At 35.3% G+C, this 20,034-nt stretch overlaps 1 protein-coding gene across 4 annotated transcripts in view; it reads left to right on the top strand.

The window, feature by feature from the left end:
• Positions 1-20,034, top strand: part of CTNNA2 (catenin alpha 2) — a 1,098,262-nt gene that overhangs the window by 1,034,646 nt on the left and 43,582 nt on the right. For all 4 annotated transcript variants that reach the window (XM_053664696.1, XM_053664695.1, XM_053664693.1 and 1 more), the window contains exon 15: positions 7,455-7,636. In XM_053664696.1, the coding sequence (XP_053520671.1) occupies positions 7,455-7,636 (182 nt within the window). The remainder of the gene's footprint in view (positions 1-7,454; positions 7,637-20,034) is intronic.

Genomic DNA, 20,034 nt, shown 5'->3' with positions numbered 1-20,034 from the left:
AAAGATAAATAAATAAAATCTTTAAAAAATATATAATCAATAGGAAGCATGAGGTTGAGAAAGGTGATGATGAAGATAGGGATTAGGGAACCCCAGAAAGCCGACACTAGTGTAGGGTTTGGGAATAACAGTGAGAAATAACCATACATTAAAATAAGGAGGATTCAAAGAAGTTAGGTCTTTTTTCCCGTTTTTTATTGCTGTTCAAGTACAGTTCACCCCACAACTCTCCCCTGCCCCATCCATCCCCACCTCCCATCCTTGATCCTGCCCCTCTTTGGCTTTGTCCATGTGTCCTTTATACATGTTCCTTGATAACCCTTCCCCTTTTCCCTCCATTATCCCCTCTACTTCTCCCCCCTACTTCTCCTCTGGTTATTGTCAGTTTGTTCTTTATTTCATTGTCTCTGGTTACTTTTACTTGCTTGTTTGTTTTGTTAATTAGGGTCCACTTATAGGTGAGATTATATAATATTTGTTTTTTACCACCTGGCTTATTTCACTTAGCATAATGCTCTCTAGATCCATCTATGCTGTTGTGAAGGGGAGGAGCTTCTTCTTTCCTTCTGCTGCATAGTATTACATTGCGTAAATGTACCATAGTTTTTTTATGTACTCATTCAGCAGAATGAAAAGGAAACCAATGGTATGGGAAAGTATGTTTGCTAATGATACCTTGGACAAGGGTTTGATCTCCAAAATATATAAATAACTCATATGACTCCATTCCAGGAAGACAAACAACCCATTTAAAAAATGTGCAAAGGACCTGAATAGACATTTCTCCAAGGAGGACATAGAGAGTCCAGAGACATATGAAAGGATGCTCAGCATCACTAGCCATCAGAGAGATGCAGACTAAAACCACAATAAGATACCACTTCACACCAGCCAGAATGGTAATCATTAATAAATCAACACACAACAAATTCTGGTGATGATGTGGAGAAAAGGGAACCCTGGTGCATGGTTGGTAGGAATGCAGACTGATGTGGCCACTCTGGAAAACAGTATGGAATTTCCTGAGAAAACTAAAATGGAGTTGTCTTTTGACCCAGCAGTTCCATTGCCGGGATTATACCGTAAGAATCCTGAAACACCAATTCAAAGAACCTGTACACTCCAATGTTCATAGCAGCACAATTTACAATAGGCATGGGCTGGACAAATATTAGGTCTTTAAATGAGTCATAAAGTCTTTGTGCATAAAACCCACATTCTCTTTTGTGCTATATGTCCTTATAGTCTCATCCAACAATTAAATAATCCAGAAAATGTAGATGGACATTGATATGGGGAAATGTGAGCATAAAAGTCAGAATATTGAAGATACACTGGCTTTGATTTCAGACAGACTTGGTTTTGAATTCTAAACATTCAAGTGAGGACCATGCTTTGTTGCATGTTGCTTCATTTCTCTGATCTTCAGAGCTATCATCTGTAAAATATGAATAATAGACTTTAAAAATTTTTAGGGTTTTAATTACTTATTTGTAAAACAATGAGGATAATACCTGACATACATTAAGTTCTCAATACTGGTGACTCTGCAAAATGTTATTATTTGGAAGAGAAATCTCTTCTGATCATCAACTGGTGACAGTAGAAAAGCACACAAAACAATATGAAGGTTCCTACTTTGAAAATTTCTTGTAGACTCTATTTAACTCTGCTCAAAATGTTGACTTGGGAAGATCGTTAGCTGAGAGTCTTTTGAGCTTGGTTGGCGTAACACTAAAGTAATTCATCAACCAAGTCATTCATCTTCAAAATTAAGGAAAACCAGCATTTTTACATTAATGACAAAGGGCAAGTTTGAGTAATTTATCCAAGCTTTAATCAATTCAAAGTCAATTTGATTGATTGCAACTCAGTATTGATACAGCTCAAAAACCATTGTCTTGTTTTCTCAAAGACAAAGGCATACTGTACAATTCTTCTAATCACCATCTTGTCAAAATGGCATGATTGGTCTCACTCTTTATAAGGACGAACAAGGTCTCATTGTACTTCATTTCATCAAGTACGTTATGGGTGGAAACAAAAGTTAGATGCCACCTATCTACATCATCAGTTATTTCTTCACTCAACAGGTGAAAACATAATAGTATTTTCTGAAGGATTTCTCAGCATGAGTTATGAACATGGTCTAGGAAATTATGAAAATGTGCTGCTATGATAGAGCACTTGCTGATTTGTCTTTGAAATCCACCATGTGGTCTGTGTGATTAACTTGCAGAAGACAGCATTAGTTATTGAGTCAGCCTACTGTAGCCTGTAATTATATGATGACAAATCAGAGACATAGAATTAAGTTGGAAATAAGAGGGTGCATTGGATTGCTGAGATGACAGATAGTTGAACTTTTGACCAGAGAAGTGTGTTAACTTGGTCAAAATTGTGAAGGAAGCAGAAGTTGTTTTTGACAAAGGCAGTTGCTCTTTCCAGCAGCCAGTTGTCCTGGGTAATGGCCTTATTTTGTGTTCTCATTCAGACATTTCTCTCTGAAGTGTTAAATTAATCTAAAAGGAGGTTAAGGTGGGGAAAAAAGCTTTTAGAACCCACTCCAACATTGCTCTCAGATTCTGAAATTAGAGTGTTTATTCTCCTCACGTGTCCCTGTCTGATGCCTCTTTAAAACATTTTATGAAAGAGACCAAGTGAGTTAGAGAACAAATGAGTGAAACAGTGAGAATGACCATACCCTGGAATAATGAAATGTAGAATTGATCAGACCTTGACATGACATCTTAAAAACTTCTTTTTTTACATGTTGTTATAGCTAAAATTGGTTAGCAACAATTTGGGGGCACTTAACCTTGGTGATAGAATGTGTTATTTGGAATCATGCAGACTTGATTTTAATATGGGCTTGACCATGCTATATAACTTGGAGGCGTCTTTCTTAACCTCTTCATGCCTCATCTTTTTGCTTATGTATACAGCATCCTGCCTTGGAATGTCATTCAGAGATCTGCACGATAAAATCTATTACAAGATGTCATGTAATGTTAGGGGGATTAAGATGATGATGATACTAGGGAGTTATTCATCAGAAGGTTGACCAAATAGTTTATCCTGAAAGCTGGACAATTTAGGCAGTTATGAAAATTTTTACTTGAATTAATGGGACAAGTACTGCAATTTTCCAGTTCACTTCACAGCCCGATACTGGTAGAAGTCAAAGGACCCATTCCTTTTTACTACTTTTAGTTATTATCCTACTTTAAATTAAAGTGAATAGAAATGGATGCATTGAGTTTTAGTCCTTTTACTACTTATTTCCAAACATTCATCTACTTGTAGCCCTAATGTTAGACCCTTACTCTGTGTTTAGGAAATGAACACTTGTCAGGTTGGAGGCCTATAGACCTCAAAAATCATTTTTTTCTTTGAGACTGGAGAAACAATTATAAGAAAAGCTTCTTGAGATTTAGATTGAAGAAAAGATTCTGAGCTGAGTGGTTGTTGGCCTGGATCAGTGATTTGTACTTTTATTTAATAAGTAGAATTTATCACACAAAAAAATGGTTGGCTGTGAACCTGGAATGAGAGTGTTGGCAACTTTGAGGATTCAAGTGTCTGATGCCACAAATCTGGGCTCCCAGATCAAGCAGATCAACAATCTGCAGAGCTCTGCTTGGCTGCTATGAACAGAAGCAGCAGAAACCCTCAGGCCCTAGGTGGTCACATCACAGAAATAGAAAAGCCGATTTATTCCCTTTCCTCTTGGCCATGAAAATAATTTGTCTCATATTCTCTTAGTTTGAATGAGTGAACTGCATGTTATTTATTTTGTATTTAATTTGATTTCAATGTAAACAGTCTTTAATTTTTTTTAGGTAGAACAGCCTTAAAGTGTTAGCATTTCAAACTGCTGAGTTACATTGATAAGACCTAATTAAAACTCATATGTTGAATGTTAATTTGATTAACTTGCAAATTTTGTAGTTTGTGGTCTACTGTTTATAGATAACCTTTTTTTAAAAAAATTCCAATTTCAGAAAAGGTCAATTATGAATTTTTAAAAGCAAGAGCATTTTGGGAAAGACTGGTTCATTGATAGCTACATATGCAGAAGCTTATGTAACGACACTTGCACCCACGTCACACAACATTAAGTATGTTATGCAGCTTGAGCACCCCTAGAACCACAATAACATTTCCTTTGCAAATCTGCTCTGAAGGAGCCAGTTTTTCTTCCAAACTGTGCCCTTAGAAAATGTTTGTGTGTTCTGGTAACTTTTCTTGAACTATGTTGATGTAGTAAGTGAAAAAAAATTAGGTAGTCAATCAAAAGATATTTATTGAGCTTCTGTTCTCTAGAGAATGTTGAGGACTCTACCCTAAGGAAGCTTAGAGAGAAGGTGGTGGTATGACATTAATAAAAATTAGAAGAGTAAGGTAGATAATATTCAGATGTTAAATTTCACAGTTGAAACTCAACTGATACAGTTCACAGAATAGTGTGCATCCTTCAGTATACAAATTAACCCTCTTGTGATAACAAAAGGTCCATTGCTTTCCATCTGAGGATTAAATGTAGAGTCTGGAGGTCTGCTGGATAGGTTTACAGAACTTTCTACAGAGAAGTAGGTAGGGGATGCTTTACATGATGCTGGTTGGGACTTGTGCGGTCTAAGTAAAACATGATCAATTTTGTGTGTGGAGGACAAATTACTCTAGGATAGCATTACGTCATCAAACAGGGATGCCTCTGGAAAAAGTGCATAGTAAGTGTTAACTTCTGCAAATCCAAATCTGTCTCAAATGCATTGGAGTAGCTATCTTATCATCAGTGCAATATACTCCTGTGTATATAAAACACCATTTTAAATAGTTTTTTAAAGTACTTTAAAAAAATTTAAATATAGTATTTTAAAATACATTAACTATAGTATTGTTCCAGTCTGGCTATTTAATATGAATTGTAATTTGTGTGTGTGTGTGTGTGTGTGTGTGTGTACCTATACATAAATTATGTACTCAGACATGTACTATTTATATAAAGTCACATACATGCATGCATGGACATTAGTAAGCATGACTGTCTATTGGTAAGAGGTAGCATCTAGGTAACTGCTAGTCCAAGGTTACTTTTATGCAAATAAGACAAAGACACCCTTACTCTGGGCAGATGAACCATTATCTGCAAGATGCTCAGCCTGGCGGACAGCAATTTCAGTGACATTTGTTCCATTGAGCCAGGACCACTGTGCAGTGTCAAACCTGTATGGGCATGCATGGTGATTCAGTTGTGCATGGTGGTTAAGTATGGTGTTAGCTGAGGTGGGTTTGAATCCTATTCCTACAGCTTAGTAGTAGTATGATGTTGGGAATTTAATGAACTTCTCTGGACTTTGGTATTGTCATTAATAAAATAGTGGTAATATTAGTACTAATTTTGTACAATGATTACTAATGATTACTGAATCTAATGATTAGATTAAGTGTTTTTAGTCCTGGGTACTCAGCACAGTACCCAGTAAATATATGTCTGGGTTTCAGATCAATCTTTTATTCACAGAGAGTCATATAGACTCTGGGCCCAATTCCTGACTTTGATAGCAACAAAATAATGAGTTATGGGGGTAGGTGGACTAATACAGAAATGATGATTAGATAATGTTAACAATCATCTCACACATGCTTACTTTCATTTTTTTGTCGGACAAAACGGCACGTTTATTTTATTTGCTGTCCATCATAACATTCTGAGGTAATTGTTTGTTATTCTTATACTATATATGAAGATGTTAAAGATATGACCCAGTAGCAATGAGGCATTAAACCAACTCAGTGACGGCCTGAACTGAGACCAGTTTTTTTGAGCTTGTGTCCCCTGATATTTCTAGTAGGCATCTGCTACCTCTCCATCAAACAACTCACTCACCATTTAGGAAGCAGTTGCTCCTGTTATTTTACTCGTTCTTATGCAAAAGTTGTAGGTCTCTCAAATCATGAGTTCTTTCTCATCTGGAGAATACCTGCATGCCAAAACCAGAGGGATACTAGAGCTGATAGTCTTATTCACCTGCTCCTCTGTGAAGCAGGTTGCACACAGTTCTGTGAGGGTGCCCTGAGATGGTGTCAACTATTTTGGTGTGGCCCCGCTACATAAACAGTGCTTACCAAATACAGCTGATTGTCTTTATTCATGGCACTTATGTTCTATAGTCACCATGAATACTTAATTAGCAATATTGAATTATTGCCGCTAGAGGAAAGAGGTTCCTGAGAGCTGCTATTCTCAATACTTTCTTCAATCAGATATAATCTTGTTTAGTGGCTGTTTTTGTTTAGATACCTTATTTTACAATTGTGATTCACTTATTTTGAACCCACATGGCCAAGAGCACTATAACTCATACCTGACTGAAGTGAATATAATGCATGTATTTTCTCCATAAGGCACATCACAGGACACTGGGCAGCACTCCAGCTCTATGCTTGGGGGCCACATTATATAGCAAAATCACTAACAGAAAGTACAGAGATGTGGAAAATGTGGCACTGAATATATCCCAGGAGGGATGCTTGTTTATAGGATGAGTGGCAAAACAGGAAGACAGAGTAAGAATACCTTATTTAACCTTGTCTGGGAACAAACACTTTGGGTGCCTCATTTTTTTTTCAGCTCCAGGCAAGTATTGATTTGGAGTAAATAAATTTTACAGAGTAGGTAAATTTACAAATAAAGGATCCATGAGAAATGAGAATTGACTTGTTATTGCTTTTCTTGCTTATAGATTTTGCTTATAGATTTTGATAATCAACCTTTGCTTTCTAATCCTATATTTTAACCCATCCCAGCATCTCTGTCTACACGCTCACAGGCTCCACAGGGAGCTTTGGTCATACCAGGATCTCCATAGATGTGGTGGAAGAGGGCTGAGAATTGCTGTGCCATCCCTGAAATGCTCTGGGTAGGAGACTTTTGCTTGACATCCAACCATAGATTCCTTCACTAACACTCATAGGAAGTCTCCCCGACCCACTGCACTTGGATGCTCGGATAGTGTTTAAAATTCCTTAGCGACAGAAGGCCTATTTTCTTCTTCCCCTTCTCGGAACAGATTTTGGTGTTGAAAGAGGTGCATTCTTTCATCTGGTAAAAGTTTCCTGAGACCAAATATAAAATTTGTCAAGAATAGATTCTTTTGAACAAACATATGTCATCAAAGCGACAGAGAAATTCTGTTACTGTCAATGTGCATGTGCTTTTGAATCTCTGTATTTTTTGTATGTGGGAGTGGGGACGGGGAGTTTGGGGACCTTATCAGATGTCTGTGCTTTTTCCTTCCCCAGGATGGAGGAAACATACTTTCCAGAATGGAGGTGCAGCCTATAAATCACATGTCAGGTCTGGCTCTGCCGTTAACTGGAGGGAGAGCCAACCTACTGTCTATATTTCCATTGTCACTATTAGTCACCCTTTTCTGTAACCCACACAGGCCATCATGGCGCAACTACCACAGGAGGAGAAGGCAAAAATAGCTGAGCAGGTGGAAATATTCCACCAAGAGAAAAGCAAGCTGGATGCTGAAGTGGCCAAGTGGGACGACAGCGGCAATGATATAATTGTGCTGGCCAAGCAGATGTGTATGATCATGATGGAAATGACAGACTTCACCAGGTGAGGCCTAGAGACAGAGTTGAAGGTTTCTCATTGAACTCAGAAGCATAACAGTATATATTAGCTTATGAAAGCTTGCTGAAAAATTAAAATATTACCTACAAGCTGGGTATAGATATTATAAAATTTACATGTGTAAGTCAAAATGATCTGAACCTAATTCTTAGCAGATAGTTTTTTTTTTGGTTAGGGAAAAGAGGCTCATTTTTGTAATTATGATTGTTTTAATTATTTATGCAAAATCAGTCTTCCAGTCCCGGGGGATTGGCTGGTTTATTGTTTGGTCTGTGCTATTTTGCAGCGTACCTAAATATTCTGAAGATAAAGTGAATGATTTGTTAATATCCTCTTGGGAAAAATATATTTGTGCATTTGTGTGAGTGTACATACATGCATGTGATATGTTTTAATTCTAAACCATGTTCTAGTATTAACTTCAGCTCATTTTCCCTCTTATGTGCAAAGCATCAGGTTCAACGAACTGCTTTCATAATTTTGACAGGTTAATTAAAACTTGTGTATGTTTTATTCCCTTTTGCTCTGAGCAATGCTTTTAAAATATCAAGAGACCAGTCAGAATTTTGTCAGGAGCCTTTTCTTCATCTGGGTCATTGCCGTTTCTGCCATTGTATTTTTAGTCTCCTCTTTAAAGGGAGGTGACATTTCTGTCCTGCCTACCACACAAAGGTCAAACTAAAGCAAAGCAAAGCTCAATGAAAAGATCCCTTGATTTTTAGTCCAAATATTAGATAATTTTAGATCTATCCCCTATTGTCTTTATTTGCAAAATGGGGAAATAATATGTTTCTTACAAACTTCACAGGATGAGTTTAAAATCCAAAAAAGATAATGCATTTGTAAATTATGCTGCCATAGAAAGGTAAGCTAGTATTATACTGTAGATTTTTTTCCTGGCAACATAGGTACACACAGACGCATGTGAGCAAGGATGTTTTAATGATTCCACATGCTATTTGTTATCAAAACTATGTAATATATATGGTAATGTCAAAACGTCACCTCATGGGTAACAATTTTTTAATGATTGCTGAATGCTTCTAAAAAGAAAAGGCTGCAATTGATTATAGGTTATAATAAAATATGGAACATTTCTACCTCATCTCCCCTATCCTTTGACCTTTGCCTCTGACTAATATGTACTAATAACATTACTTGGTCCATTCTACAAATGTTTTAGAATTGATTTTGACTTCAGTAGAACGATTTTACTGTTATTTGGGTGACCTTTGAGACTTTTAAATGTCATCATATTCATTAGAAGTTCAAATTTGTAAATTTAGTCCCTGTCAGCTTCACAAAGTTATTACACACACACATACACACACAAGTAGTAGTAGGGAAAAACAGCCTGGGCTATTATTTAAGACTTAATTTTCTGCAAATTATGCTACTGTGGCAGGCTCAGTCATTACTTTTTAAGACCTATGATGACTTAATTTGCTTGCTTTCAAGATTGTACTAGTACTTTATCTGATGGGTATTATGCAATCCATTAATAACATCACTTGAACAAATATTCCCATTAAAGTGAATGATGAATCTACTCATGTTGCCAGTTATAATGCTTACATTATATATAACTGTGCTCAAGGAAGATATTTGAGAAGGTCTTGTTAGATGTTAAATAAGACAGACTTTTTATTAGTCAAAGCATAGTTTTAAAAGTGAAAAGAAGGCCACTTTAATTTCCTAGGGATTTCATGTAGTAATTTGATGCTGATTTGAATAATGGAATGTCTAGAATGCCACTGGTGATCGTTCCTTCCCCTGCTTGATGAGCAGTTTTGTGCCCATTTGTGAGGGCAAAGGGAGGAGAACAGTAATTAATGACCAGAGAAAAGAAGACAGAGTGAATTGGAAACGGAACACTTGAAGTGAGATTTTGCCCCTGCCTCCATCTACACAGCCTCTTCCTTAACAAAGAGGTAGCTGACTTCAGACATTTTTTGTGGCCTCTCACCCAAGTTCACCGCATCTGATCATATGCATTATTGTTATTGCCCTTGCATTTTCCACTTCAAGAAGGAATCATTTCAGCTATATATTTCTAATAACTCCTATGAACTTTTATGTCTTATTTAAAGGAATTAAAACTTGACTATTCTTCTGAAGTCATATGCTTAAAGGACATTTCAATGCAGGAAATACCCTTGCGTTTAGTATCTTATTATTTTATTTTTATCAGTAGCTGATTTATTAATTTGATTCCGTAATCTCAATGATATCCACCACATTATTATTAAAATTGGAGAGGTTCTGCCTCATTATTTATATAGTAACTTCTTCATGGAGGATAAAACTGATTATGCCACCTGTCTTTCTCCTGTTCTTTTCTTGACTTCTAGCTCATGGGCAATGACAGAAGCACTATATAATGCATGAGGTGAATCAATCCATACTTATGTCATTTTTGGAAAGAAGTAGCATGTGCTGGTCTTATTTGTCAAAAAGAAGAGATATGGAGGCAGCATGAGCTCTGGAGAGAAACCCAAGTTTAATTATAGAGGAAGAGACAAAGCAAGCTATCTTTCGAGATTAACCATAAATTCTGATCGTGAAAGAACTAGGGTTCAGGCTAAGAAAATAATTTTTAGGGTACATCTAACTGTAAAATTCTGAGGATAAGACTAAAAATAATGTAATTACCCCAATCTTCTCTGCCTTTACTCAGACACTCAGTACCTCAACCTAAGTTCACCTGGCTGGTCTTTCAGTTCCTATTCTTTACTCTTATCTGTTCGTGCAACATCACATCTGCCTGTTAAAGGGAAACCATTCAGCTCCCTTTGTAAAAAAAACTTTTATTACCTCCTTTTTGTATAAAATGAAATAAAAATCTGAACTTGTCTATCTAAGGTCAACATTTATCGACCTTTAGATTTCTGTATCAATTTTGTACATATTTGTATTTCAACTTCAAGGCTATGATATTAATGTTGCTTCCTTAAATAGTTTAACTCACAGCCCCGCAGCCAAACCTGACTCCTCATTAACCCTCAGATTCATTCAACTATTCTTTGGTGTTGTCTTCATACTGCTCCAAGTGATTGGTGAAAGTGATATTTCCCAAGCATGTTTTCTGGAACCCAGGCTCTGAAAAGAGGTTCCTATGATTCAATGAATTTGCAAATACATTTCCTGCATACTATATCTCATCATTGGAAAGTTGCACTATATATTGACAGGTTAGATGTTTTGAGAAATCTATAGCAAATGAATCTTTTTTAATTTTGATTAACTTCAAATTTAAGAATTCTAGATATTGAGTACATGAATTCAGAATGTACTCGCAATTGATTTTTTGTATTAACACCTATTGCCTTTTCATGAAATAAATATAAATTGTTGGTCAATGGTAGATAGCAGTGATATAGTTATCCATAACACAGTCTCTTTTTTAATTTACTACTTCCTAGGAAGGCTTCCAGATATTGACCCTTGTATAAGTATCACTTATTACCAAAGGACAGAAGGTAATTGTTGTACAAATCTATATAGCAGACCCAAATCTGTGGCTTCATGTTCTTTCCAAGAAAAAAAAATATGTTCCTGATAGAAGAGCATGATGACTTCTATCTTTAAGATTACAAGATTTCTCAAAGCACCTTTTAAAACACCCAAAATACAGACTCTGGTCTAATTTACATGTGTAAGTCAAAGCGATATGAAACACAAAGGTAGGGAAACACAGACGGTGGAAGCCATCATTTTAAGATGGAGCTACAGCCAGTGGGGCCATTCCCTTTATCAACACAGCTTCCACTAACAGGAAGGCCCACATTTCTTGTTTTGTCTTTTCTGGGCCTGTTTTATATATATGTTGATGATAGGGAGATGATAGATAGAACGACAGATTTTTTTTCTGTTGGCCATTTGTTTCTTATTTCTGTGCCCCTTCACATTATTCAGATGACTGTGGCTCATTTTGACCTCTACTGTCTAATAACCACTAGCCGTGTGTGTGTATTTGGGTTTTTTCTTTATGTGTGTGCGTGTGTGTGTGTATATATATATATATATATATATATATATATATATATATATATATTACACATATATGTGCATAATTTCCTAATTTAACCATGTTTACATGTATATTTCTATAGCATTATATACCTTCACATTGCTGTGCAGCCATCACCATCATCCATCTCTAGAAAATTTTTATCTTCCCCAACAGAATCACTGTATTATTGAGTGCTAACTCCCCATTCTCCCTCAGTCAGCCCCTAGGAACCACTGTTGTCCTTTCCATCTCTGAGAATTTGACTACTCCAAGTATCTTATACAAGTGGAAACATACAGTATTTGTCATTTTGTGACTGGTTTATTTCAAAATGTTCTCCAGGTCAATCCATGTTATAGTTTGTGCCAGATTTTCATCCATTTTAAGGCTAAATAATATTTCATTGTATTTATTTATCATATTTTGTTTATCCATAAAGCCATTGTTGAACACTTGAATTGATTTGATTTGCAGGCTATTGTGAATAATGCTGTGATGAACATGAATGTACAGATATCTCTTTGAGATTTTGCTTTCAGTACTTCCGGGTTTATACCCAGAAGTGGAATTGCTGGATCATAGGATAATTGTATGTTGAAGTTTTTGAGGAACCACTGTACTGTTTTACACAGTAGCTGTGCCATTTTACATTGCCATCAACAGTACACAAAGTTTCCAACTTCTTTAGATCCTCACCAACACTTTTTTTTTGTATTTTTAAATTTTTTGTCTGTTTTTATAGTAGTCATCTTAATGTGTGTGAAATGATATCTCATTGCAGTTTTGATTTGGATCCCCTAATGATTAGTGAATTTACACATCTTTTCATGTGTAGAGATTAGCCATTGTATATCTTCTTCAGAAAAAAATGTCTGTTCAAGTCATTTGCTTATTTTCTAATAAAATTGATTAAGTTTTAGTGTTGAATTTTAGGAGCTTTTATATACTCTGAACATTAACTCCTTGTCAGGTATATGATTTGCAAGTCTTTTTCCAGTTCTGTGGGTTGCCTTTTTTACTGTTGATTGTGTGTTTTGTTTTGTTTTGTCTTATTGGATGCATACAATTTTTAAAAGAATTTGATAATCAGATTTATATTTTTCTTTTTTTGTCCTGTGCTCTTGGTGTCACATCTAAGACATCATTGCCAAATCCAAGGTCATGAAGTTTTTTCTGTATATTTTCTTGCAAGGTTTTTATAGTTCATAGTTTTATAGGTCTTATATTAAGAGCCTTTATGCATTTCAAGTTAAATTTTATATGTGGTAGAAGAGTCCCACTTTATCCTTATGTATGTGGATATCTAGCTTTCCCAACATCATTTGTTGAAAATACTCTTCTTTTTCTGTTGACTATCATTAAAAAAAATTTTACCATGTTCATAAGGGTTTATTTCTGGGCTCTCAATTCTGTTCTATTGGTTTATATGTCTGTCTTAATGCCATTACTACACTGTTTTAATTACTGTAGCTTTATAGTGAGTCTTGAAGTCAAGGAGTGTGAGACCCCCGGTTATGTTCTTTTTGAAGATTATTTTGACTATTTGGAGTGCCTTGAAAATCCAAATAAATTTTAGGATAGATTTTTCTACTTGGGAAAAAACCTATGGGCATTCTGACAAGAATAACATTGATTGCTTTGGATAGTGTTAACATCTTAATGATATTATGTCTTCTATCTATGAATATTGGGTAACTTTACATATATTTGTGCATTTATTTCAGCAATATTCTATAGCTTTTAGCATATACATCTTTTGCCTCCTTGGTTATGTTTATTACTAAGTACTTTTTCATGTAATTACAAATGGAATTGCTTTTTTAATTTCTCTTTAGATAATTTTTAAAAATATTTATTTATTTATTTATCTTTAGAGAGAGGGGAGGGTAGGAGAAAGAGAGGAAGAGAAATATCAATATGGTTGCCTCTCACACACCCCCTACCAGGGACCTGGCATGCAACCCAGGCAGGTACTCTGTCTGGGAATCAAACCAGGATCCTTTGATTTATAGGCTGGTATTCAATCCCCTGAACCACACCAGCCATGGCTAGATAGTTCTTTGTGTAGAGAAATGCAACTGATTTTTGTATGTTGATTTTGTATTCTATAACTGCTAAATTCATTTATTCTAATTTTTTTATAGAAAGCTTAGGGTTTCTATATCTAAATCATCTTGTCTGTAAACAAAAGATCATTTACTTCTTCCTTTCTCATATGGATGCTTTTTATTTCTTTCCCTTGCTTAATGGTTCTGGCTATGACTTCCAGGAGTATATTGAATAGAAGTAGCAAAGTGGCATCTTTGTCATCTTCATGATCTTAGGGAAGAGAAGCTTTCAGTCTTTCACCAATTAACTGTAATGCTAGCTCCAGATTTAAAACTTTTTTATGATGAAATACAATTGCAAAATTGACAGTTCCTTTTAGAACTAGAAATGGATTTATGATAGGGTCCAGTAATTTTATCCTTGGGCATTTATCCCAGAGAAATGAGAACTTCCATTTACCAAAAAAAACTGTACACAAATATTTATGCTAGTTTATTTGTAATAGCCTAAAACTGGAAATTATCCAAATGTCCTTTATTTGGGTAAACTGTTAAAGTAAATATGGTGCATCTATATAATAGACTATTACTTAGCAATAAATATTTGCAGCAATTTGGATGAATTTCAAGGAAACTCTGCTGAGTGAAAAACATCAGTGCCTACTGCATAATTCTATTGATATACATTCTTGAAATGAAAAAAATATTGTAGAGGTGGAGAAAAAATAGTGATTACCATCTAGAGATGATTACCATTAGGAATGGGTGGGTGACATAAAATTAGTTCAAGACAACCTTGTGTTCTATGCCTCAATTGTGGTAGCAGCGACATGAATATACACATGTGATACAATTGCCTATAACTTACACACACATACACACAAGTGCATGGATAAACACTGAAATCTGAATAATCTCCATGGATTTTTATCAGCATTAGTTTCCTGATTTCATTATGCAATTTTCTAACACTGGGGGATGCTGGATTAATGGTGCATCGGACATCCCTGTATATATATATTTGCAAATTCCTAGGAAGATATAAACAATTCAAAATGCAAAGATAGAAAACAGACAAACTTGAATAAATTATACTGAGTTTCTCATTCCCATGAGCCATATTTTAAATGTTCTATAGTCCATGTGACTAGGGGATACTATATTGGGCAATGCAGAATTACAGAACATGTCCATCATTACAAAAATTCTCTTGGACAGCACTACTGTAGACACTCTGATGTCTAACGGAGTTTTAAATTTTACTCCCAGCCTACACAATAACATTAAAAGAAAGTGCTTGCCATATAAGCTAAATTCAGGGTCCTTTCTTAAAGATACTGGTTATTACCCAACAATTAGCAAGGACAGCTCCACAGCCTGGCACAGAAGCAGAAGGAAATGAGCAATTTTGATTCTCCACCCCACAAAATGACCCAGCTATGTTTTCTATCCTTTTTTTTTCTTCTGTCTGTATGTGGGGGAAAGTGTGTCATGTCACTGATTCTGTACTCATGAAATCTGGGCCATGAAACTTCCTTAGAAATGTCTTGCATGCTGCTCAGAACCATATGTTAGATATTTAGGATTTTTGAGATAATTTAAGGAATTTTCTGAATTCAGCCTTATTAGGCAATGAATGGATGCACTTTGCTTTAAATACTGATGAATGCCTAGAATCTTCTATTTGGCAGTCAACAGTTTTTCTTATATTTTTTTATATGTAATTATAATGCTTTTTGTTTTCATATTTAGATTTTATTTTTATTCAATATTCATATATTGTGAAATGATTACTCTAGAAAGTCTGGTTAATATCCACCACCATATATAATATTAAAAATTTACTTTTTAAAAATATTTTATTTACTTATTTTTAGAGACAGGGGAAGGGGGGGAGAGAGAGAGAGAAAAACATCAATGTGTGGTTGCCTCTTGCACACCCGCAACTGTGGACCTGGCCCACAACCCAGGCATGTGCCCTAACTGGGAATAGAACTGGCAAACCCTTTGGTTTGCAGGCTGGTACTTAATCCATGAGCCATACCAGCCAGAGCTAAAAATTTATTCTTGTAATGAAAAATTTTAAGACCTATTCTCTTAGCAATGTTTAAAAATTATTACATCCTCGTGACCTATTTATTTTATACCTGGGAATTTTAACTTTTTGACTCCCTTTCCTCATTTTACCAACACCCCTTACCTTGGATAACCATCAGTCTGTTCTCTGTAGCCAGAAGCTCAGGGATTTTTTTTGGGGGGGTGGAGTTTCTCTGTTTAATTTTACTTAGCATTATGCCTTCAGTGTTTACCTGTGTTGTCACAACTGGTGAATCTCATTTTTATGGCTGTATAATATTCCATTGTGTGTATGTGTGGCTGTTTTCTTTATTCATTTATTCACTAATGGGCATTTAAGTGTTTTCTCTAGCTTGAATATTATAAATAATGCTGCAGTGAACATGAGGGTGCAGATACATTTTTAGTAAATGTTTTCATATTCTTCAGATAAATACCAAGAAGTAGAATTGCTGATTTTATGAGAGTTCTATTTTTTAATTTTTTGAGGAACCTCCATACTATCTTTTATAGTGGCTGCATCAACTTACATTCTCACCAACAGCAGGGGTCCCTTTTTTCCATATCCTTGCCAACTCTTGTTATTTCTTGTCTTTTTGAAAAGAGCCACTCTACCATCATAAACATAGCAACAAACAACAAATGTTGAGAGGGTATGGGGAAAAGAAAACCCTAGTGCGCTGTTGGTGGAATTGCAAACTTGTGCAACTACTATGGGAAACAGTATGGAATTTCCTCAGAAAACGAAAACTGGAAATGCCTTTTGACCTGGCAATTCCACTACTAGGATTATATCCTAAGAACCCTGAAATACCAATCCAAAAGAACCTATACACCCCAATGTTCATAGTAGCACAATTTACAATAGCCAAGTGCTGGAAGCAATCTAGGTGCCCATCAGTAAATGAATGGATCAGAAAACTATGGTACATTTACACAGTGAAATTCTATGCAGCAGAAAGAAAGAAGGAGCTCCTACCCTTTTGCAACAGCATAGATGGAACTGGAGAGCATTATGCTAAGTGAAGTAAGCCAGGGGATAAAAGACAAATACCGCATGATCTCACCTTTAACAGGATCCTAATCAATAAAACAAACAAGCAGGCAAAGTATAACCAAAGACATTGAAGTTGAGAACTTGCTGACAGTGATCAGAAGGGAGAGAGGAGGCAATAAAAAGGGAAAAAGGTGAAGGATTTATAGGAACAACTATAAAGGACACATGAACAACAAGAAGGCAGATGGAAATGGGGGAGAGAGGCAGGGAGGACTGGGGTGATGGGGAGAGGTGGGGGGAAAAGGCAGAAAACTGTACTTGAAAAACAAAAGTAATTTTTTAAATTTAAGCTGAAATGAATACAAAAACTACCTCCAGTGACTTAAAGGTGATGAAGTGATTAACGTGATTTTTAAAACCTGGTATCGGAACAAAACAATCAATAAATTTAACTGGAGAAAATAAACTGTTTTATTAATAATAAAAAAAAGAAAATAGCCATTCTAACAGGTGTAAGGTGATACCTGGCTGTGGTTTTGATATGCATCTTCCTGATGATTAGTGATGTTGAGCACCTCATCATGTGTCTTTTGACACGCACATGTATCTGTGCGTCTTAGTTGGGAAACTGTCTATTAAAATCCTTTGCCCATGTTTAAAATGGTTTATTTACTTTTTCACTATTGAATTGTAACAGTTCTTTATATATTTTGGATATTAACCCTTTATCAGAATCATGATTTGCAAATATTTCCTCCAGTTCCACAGGTTGCCTTTCAATTTTATTGACAGTATTCTTTGCCATGCAGCAGCTTTTTAGTTTGATGTCATCTGAAAGGTTGTATTTTAGATCTCCTGTTAGGGCACATACCTAGGTTGTGGGTACCATCCCCGATCTGGATACATATTAGAGGCAACCAATCAATGTCCCCCCGCCCTTTCACTCTTTCTCTCTCCCTCTTACACTCTTTCTAAAATTGGTAAGTACATGCTTGGTCTAAGATCAAAAAAACTTTAATAAAAGTAAACTTTCAGGCTAAAATTGTAAGAAGTAAGTAATTTGTGACATTGCAATATGAACTAACAAAAGATTAGAATCCAAAATATCTAGAGAAAATAAACAAGTTAGGTAAAAACAAACAAGTTAATAGAAAATTGTAAAAAGGTCTTGCATGAAAAACTCAAAAAAGGATATATGAATGTTTAATAATTATCAATAAATAATACAATCAACTTGGCCTCCTCTGTCATCACAGAAAGGAAAATTGAAAATTTTTATATCCATCAGATTAACAGAAATATAAGTGAATAAATACTAAATTATGAAATATATAGAGAAAAGCACATAAAATAAATATACACCTTAAACAGTGTTGTAACATGATTTGACCATTACCCAGCCACAGAAGTCCTGCACATTACCATTGTGATCTTCCATATCACAATGCCTTCTCTGTCAACTGGGTATAACTACTTCTTGACTTTTTGTAATGGTGTGAAAAAGCCCTCACTTACACAGCATTTGCTCATTTCCATGGAATAAGTACTTCCATCTTGGCAGCTTTCAAGCTACCAATAAGTCAACTGACACACCCAATTCCTGGCAATCAGCTCTTTTGAGCATGAACAGATCCATGGCACCACTCCAATGCCACTTGCTTTTTTGCTTTTTCTCTCCCCTGTCTTCATTTTTAAAAGTTTTATTATGTAAATAAGATTTTTTTTTAATTTTAAGATTTTATTTATTTTTAGAGAGAGAGGAAAGGAAGGAGAAAGAAAGTGTGTGTGGTTGCCTCTCATGATCCCCCAACTAAAGGAGAAAGAGAGGGAGAGAAACATCAATGTGTGGTTGCCTCTTAATGCTCCTGCAACTGGTGACCTGGTGTGCAACCCAGGCATGTGCTCTGACTGGGAACTGAGCCTGCAACCTTTTGGTTCACAGGCCTATACTTAATCCACTGAGCTACACCAGCCAGAGTTAAATGAAAATTCTTAGATTACATAGGTTATATTAGCTACTTCTGATAACATCAGTACTATATTATTTAATGAATATTTTTGAAGTCTTTCTTCTTTCTCTATATTCTAGAAAAGTTTAAATAGCTTTGGGTTTATCTTTTTTAAGGTTTAGTGAATTTCTCTGAGAAACCATCTGGATTTACTGTTTTTGGATCAGTTTTCTTTCTGATAGTCTTATTTATTTCTTCCATGGAAATCAGACTCTAAGTTTTTCAGTATCTTTTTTTTCTGGTCATTGCTGGTAAATTGTATTTTCCTAGAAAGTTATTTTATCCAGCTCTCAAATTTATTTACATGTATTTAAGAGAAGTACTGTTATGATACTGTTAATTCTCTATTTTCTAGTTACTTCACTCTTTTACACTTGAGTATTTTTCTTCTATTTTTCCTAATAGCAATCTTAAGTATATTTTCTACATCAGTTTTGTTTTCTTTTTTGAGATAGTTTTAGATTTCTTTATTTACAGTGTTTTATTTTTAAATCATATATCCCTTTTTGAATTTTATTAGTTTCTTCCTACTCTTTTGAGATTTTGAGTGAGATAGGGTTTTCATTATTTCTTACATGTTGATGTCTGTAGTCAAGGCTGTTTGTTTTTGTCTGAGATCACTATTTTAACTGTTCCTATAAGAATGAAATCATACACATGAACACATACACAAAATTGTTATTCAGAACACAGAGATTTCAATCCTAATTCTATTTTTGAGTATCAATCTCTCTGCATTGTCACCCTGGGCTCATCACTTAGTGTTCCTCCTTGTGTTTCAATTTTCTCCAGTAGAAAAAAGGAAATATGTAATGTTCTCAAAACTTTTATTTTGTTCTCTAGTTTTGTGAAATACACCTTTATTACCAGCTCGCAACTCTGATAATTTGGATGTCTACACTGTGAACCCTATTCTTTAATAACAATCTGCTAGTGAGTCCATGATTCTCTGGTGCAAACTCAGTAGACATACTACTAATCATAATTTTGGCTACAAGATAGGAGCCTGAGCTTCTAGCAAATTCAGTTCTCCATAAATGTTCTCTGTAACTTAGTACATTTCATCAGAATCAATCAACTATTGAAAGTTATCATGTAAGGTTTCTCAAGTTGCCCCCAAACCCTTGGAAATTCTTGACATAAACACACATAATTGTTAGTAACAAAAATTCAAGCAGAGGGCAGTTCTTTGGGAATGGATTACAATGAAGGCAAAAAGCAATAACAAATGTGTCAGAGGC

The sequence above is a fragment of the Artibeus jamaicensis genome, unplaced genomic scaffold (assembly GCF_021234435.1).
Source record: "Artibeus jamaicensis isolate MK-2021 breed Jamaican fruit bat unplaced genomic scaffold, CSHL_Jam_final contig_384, whole genome shotgun sequence".
In the NCBI taxonomy this organism is placed as follows: Eukaryota; Metazoa; Chordata; class Mammalia; order Chiroptera; family Phyllostomidae; genus Artibeus; species Artibeus jamaicensis.
This window is presented reverse-complemented; position numbering and strand designations above follow the sequence as displayed.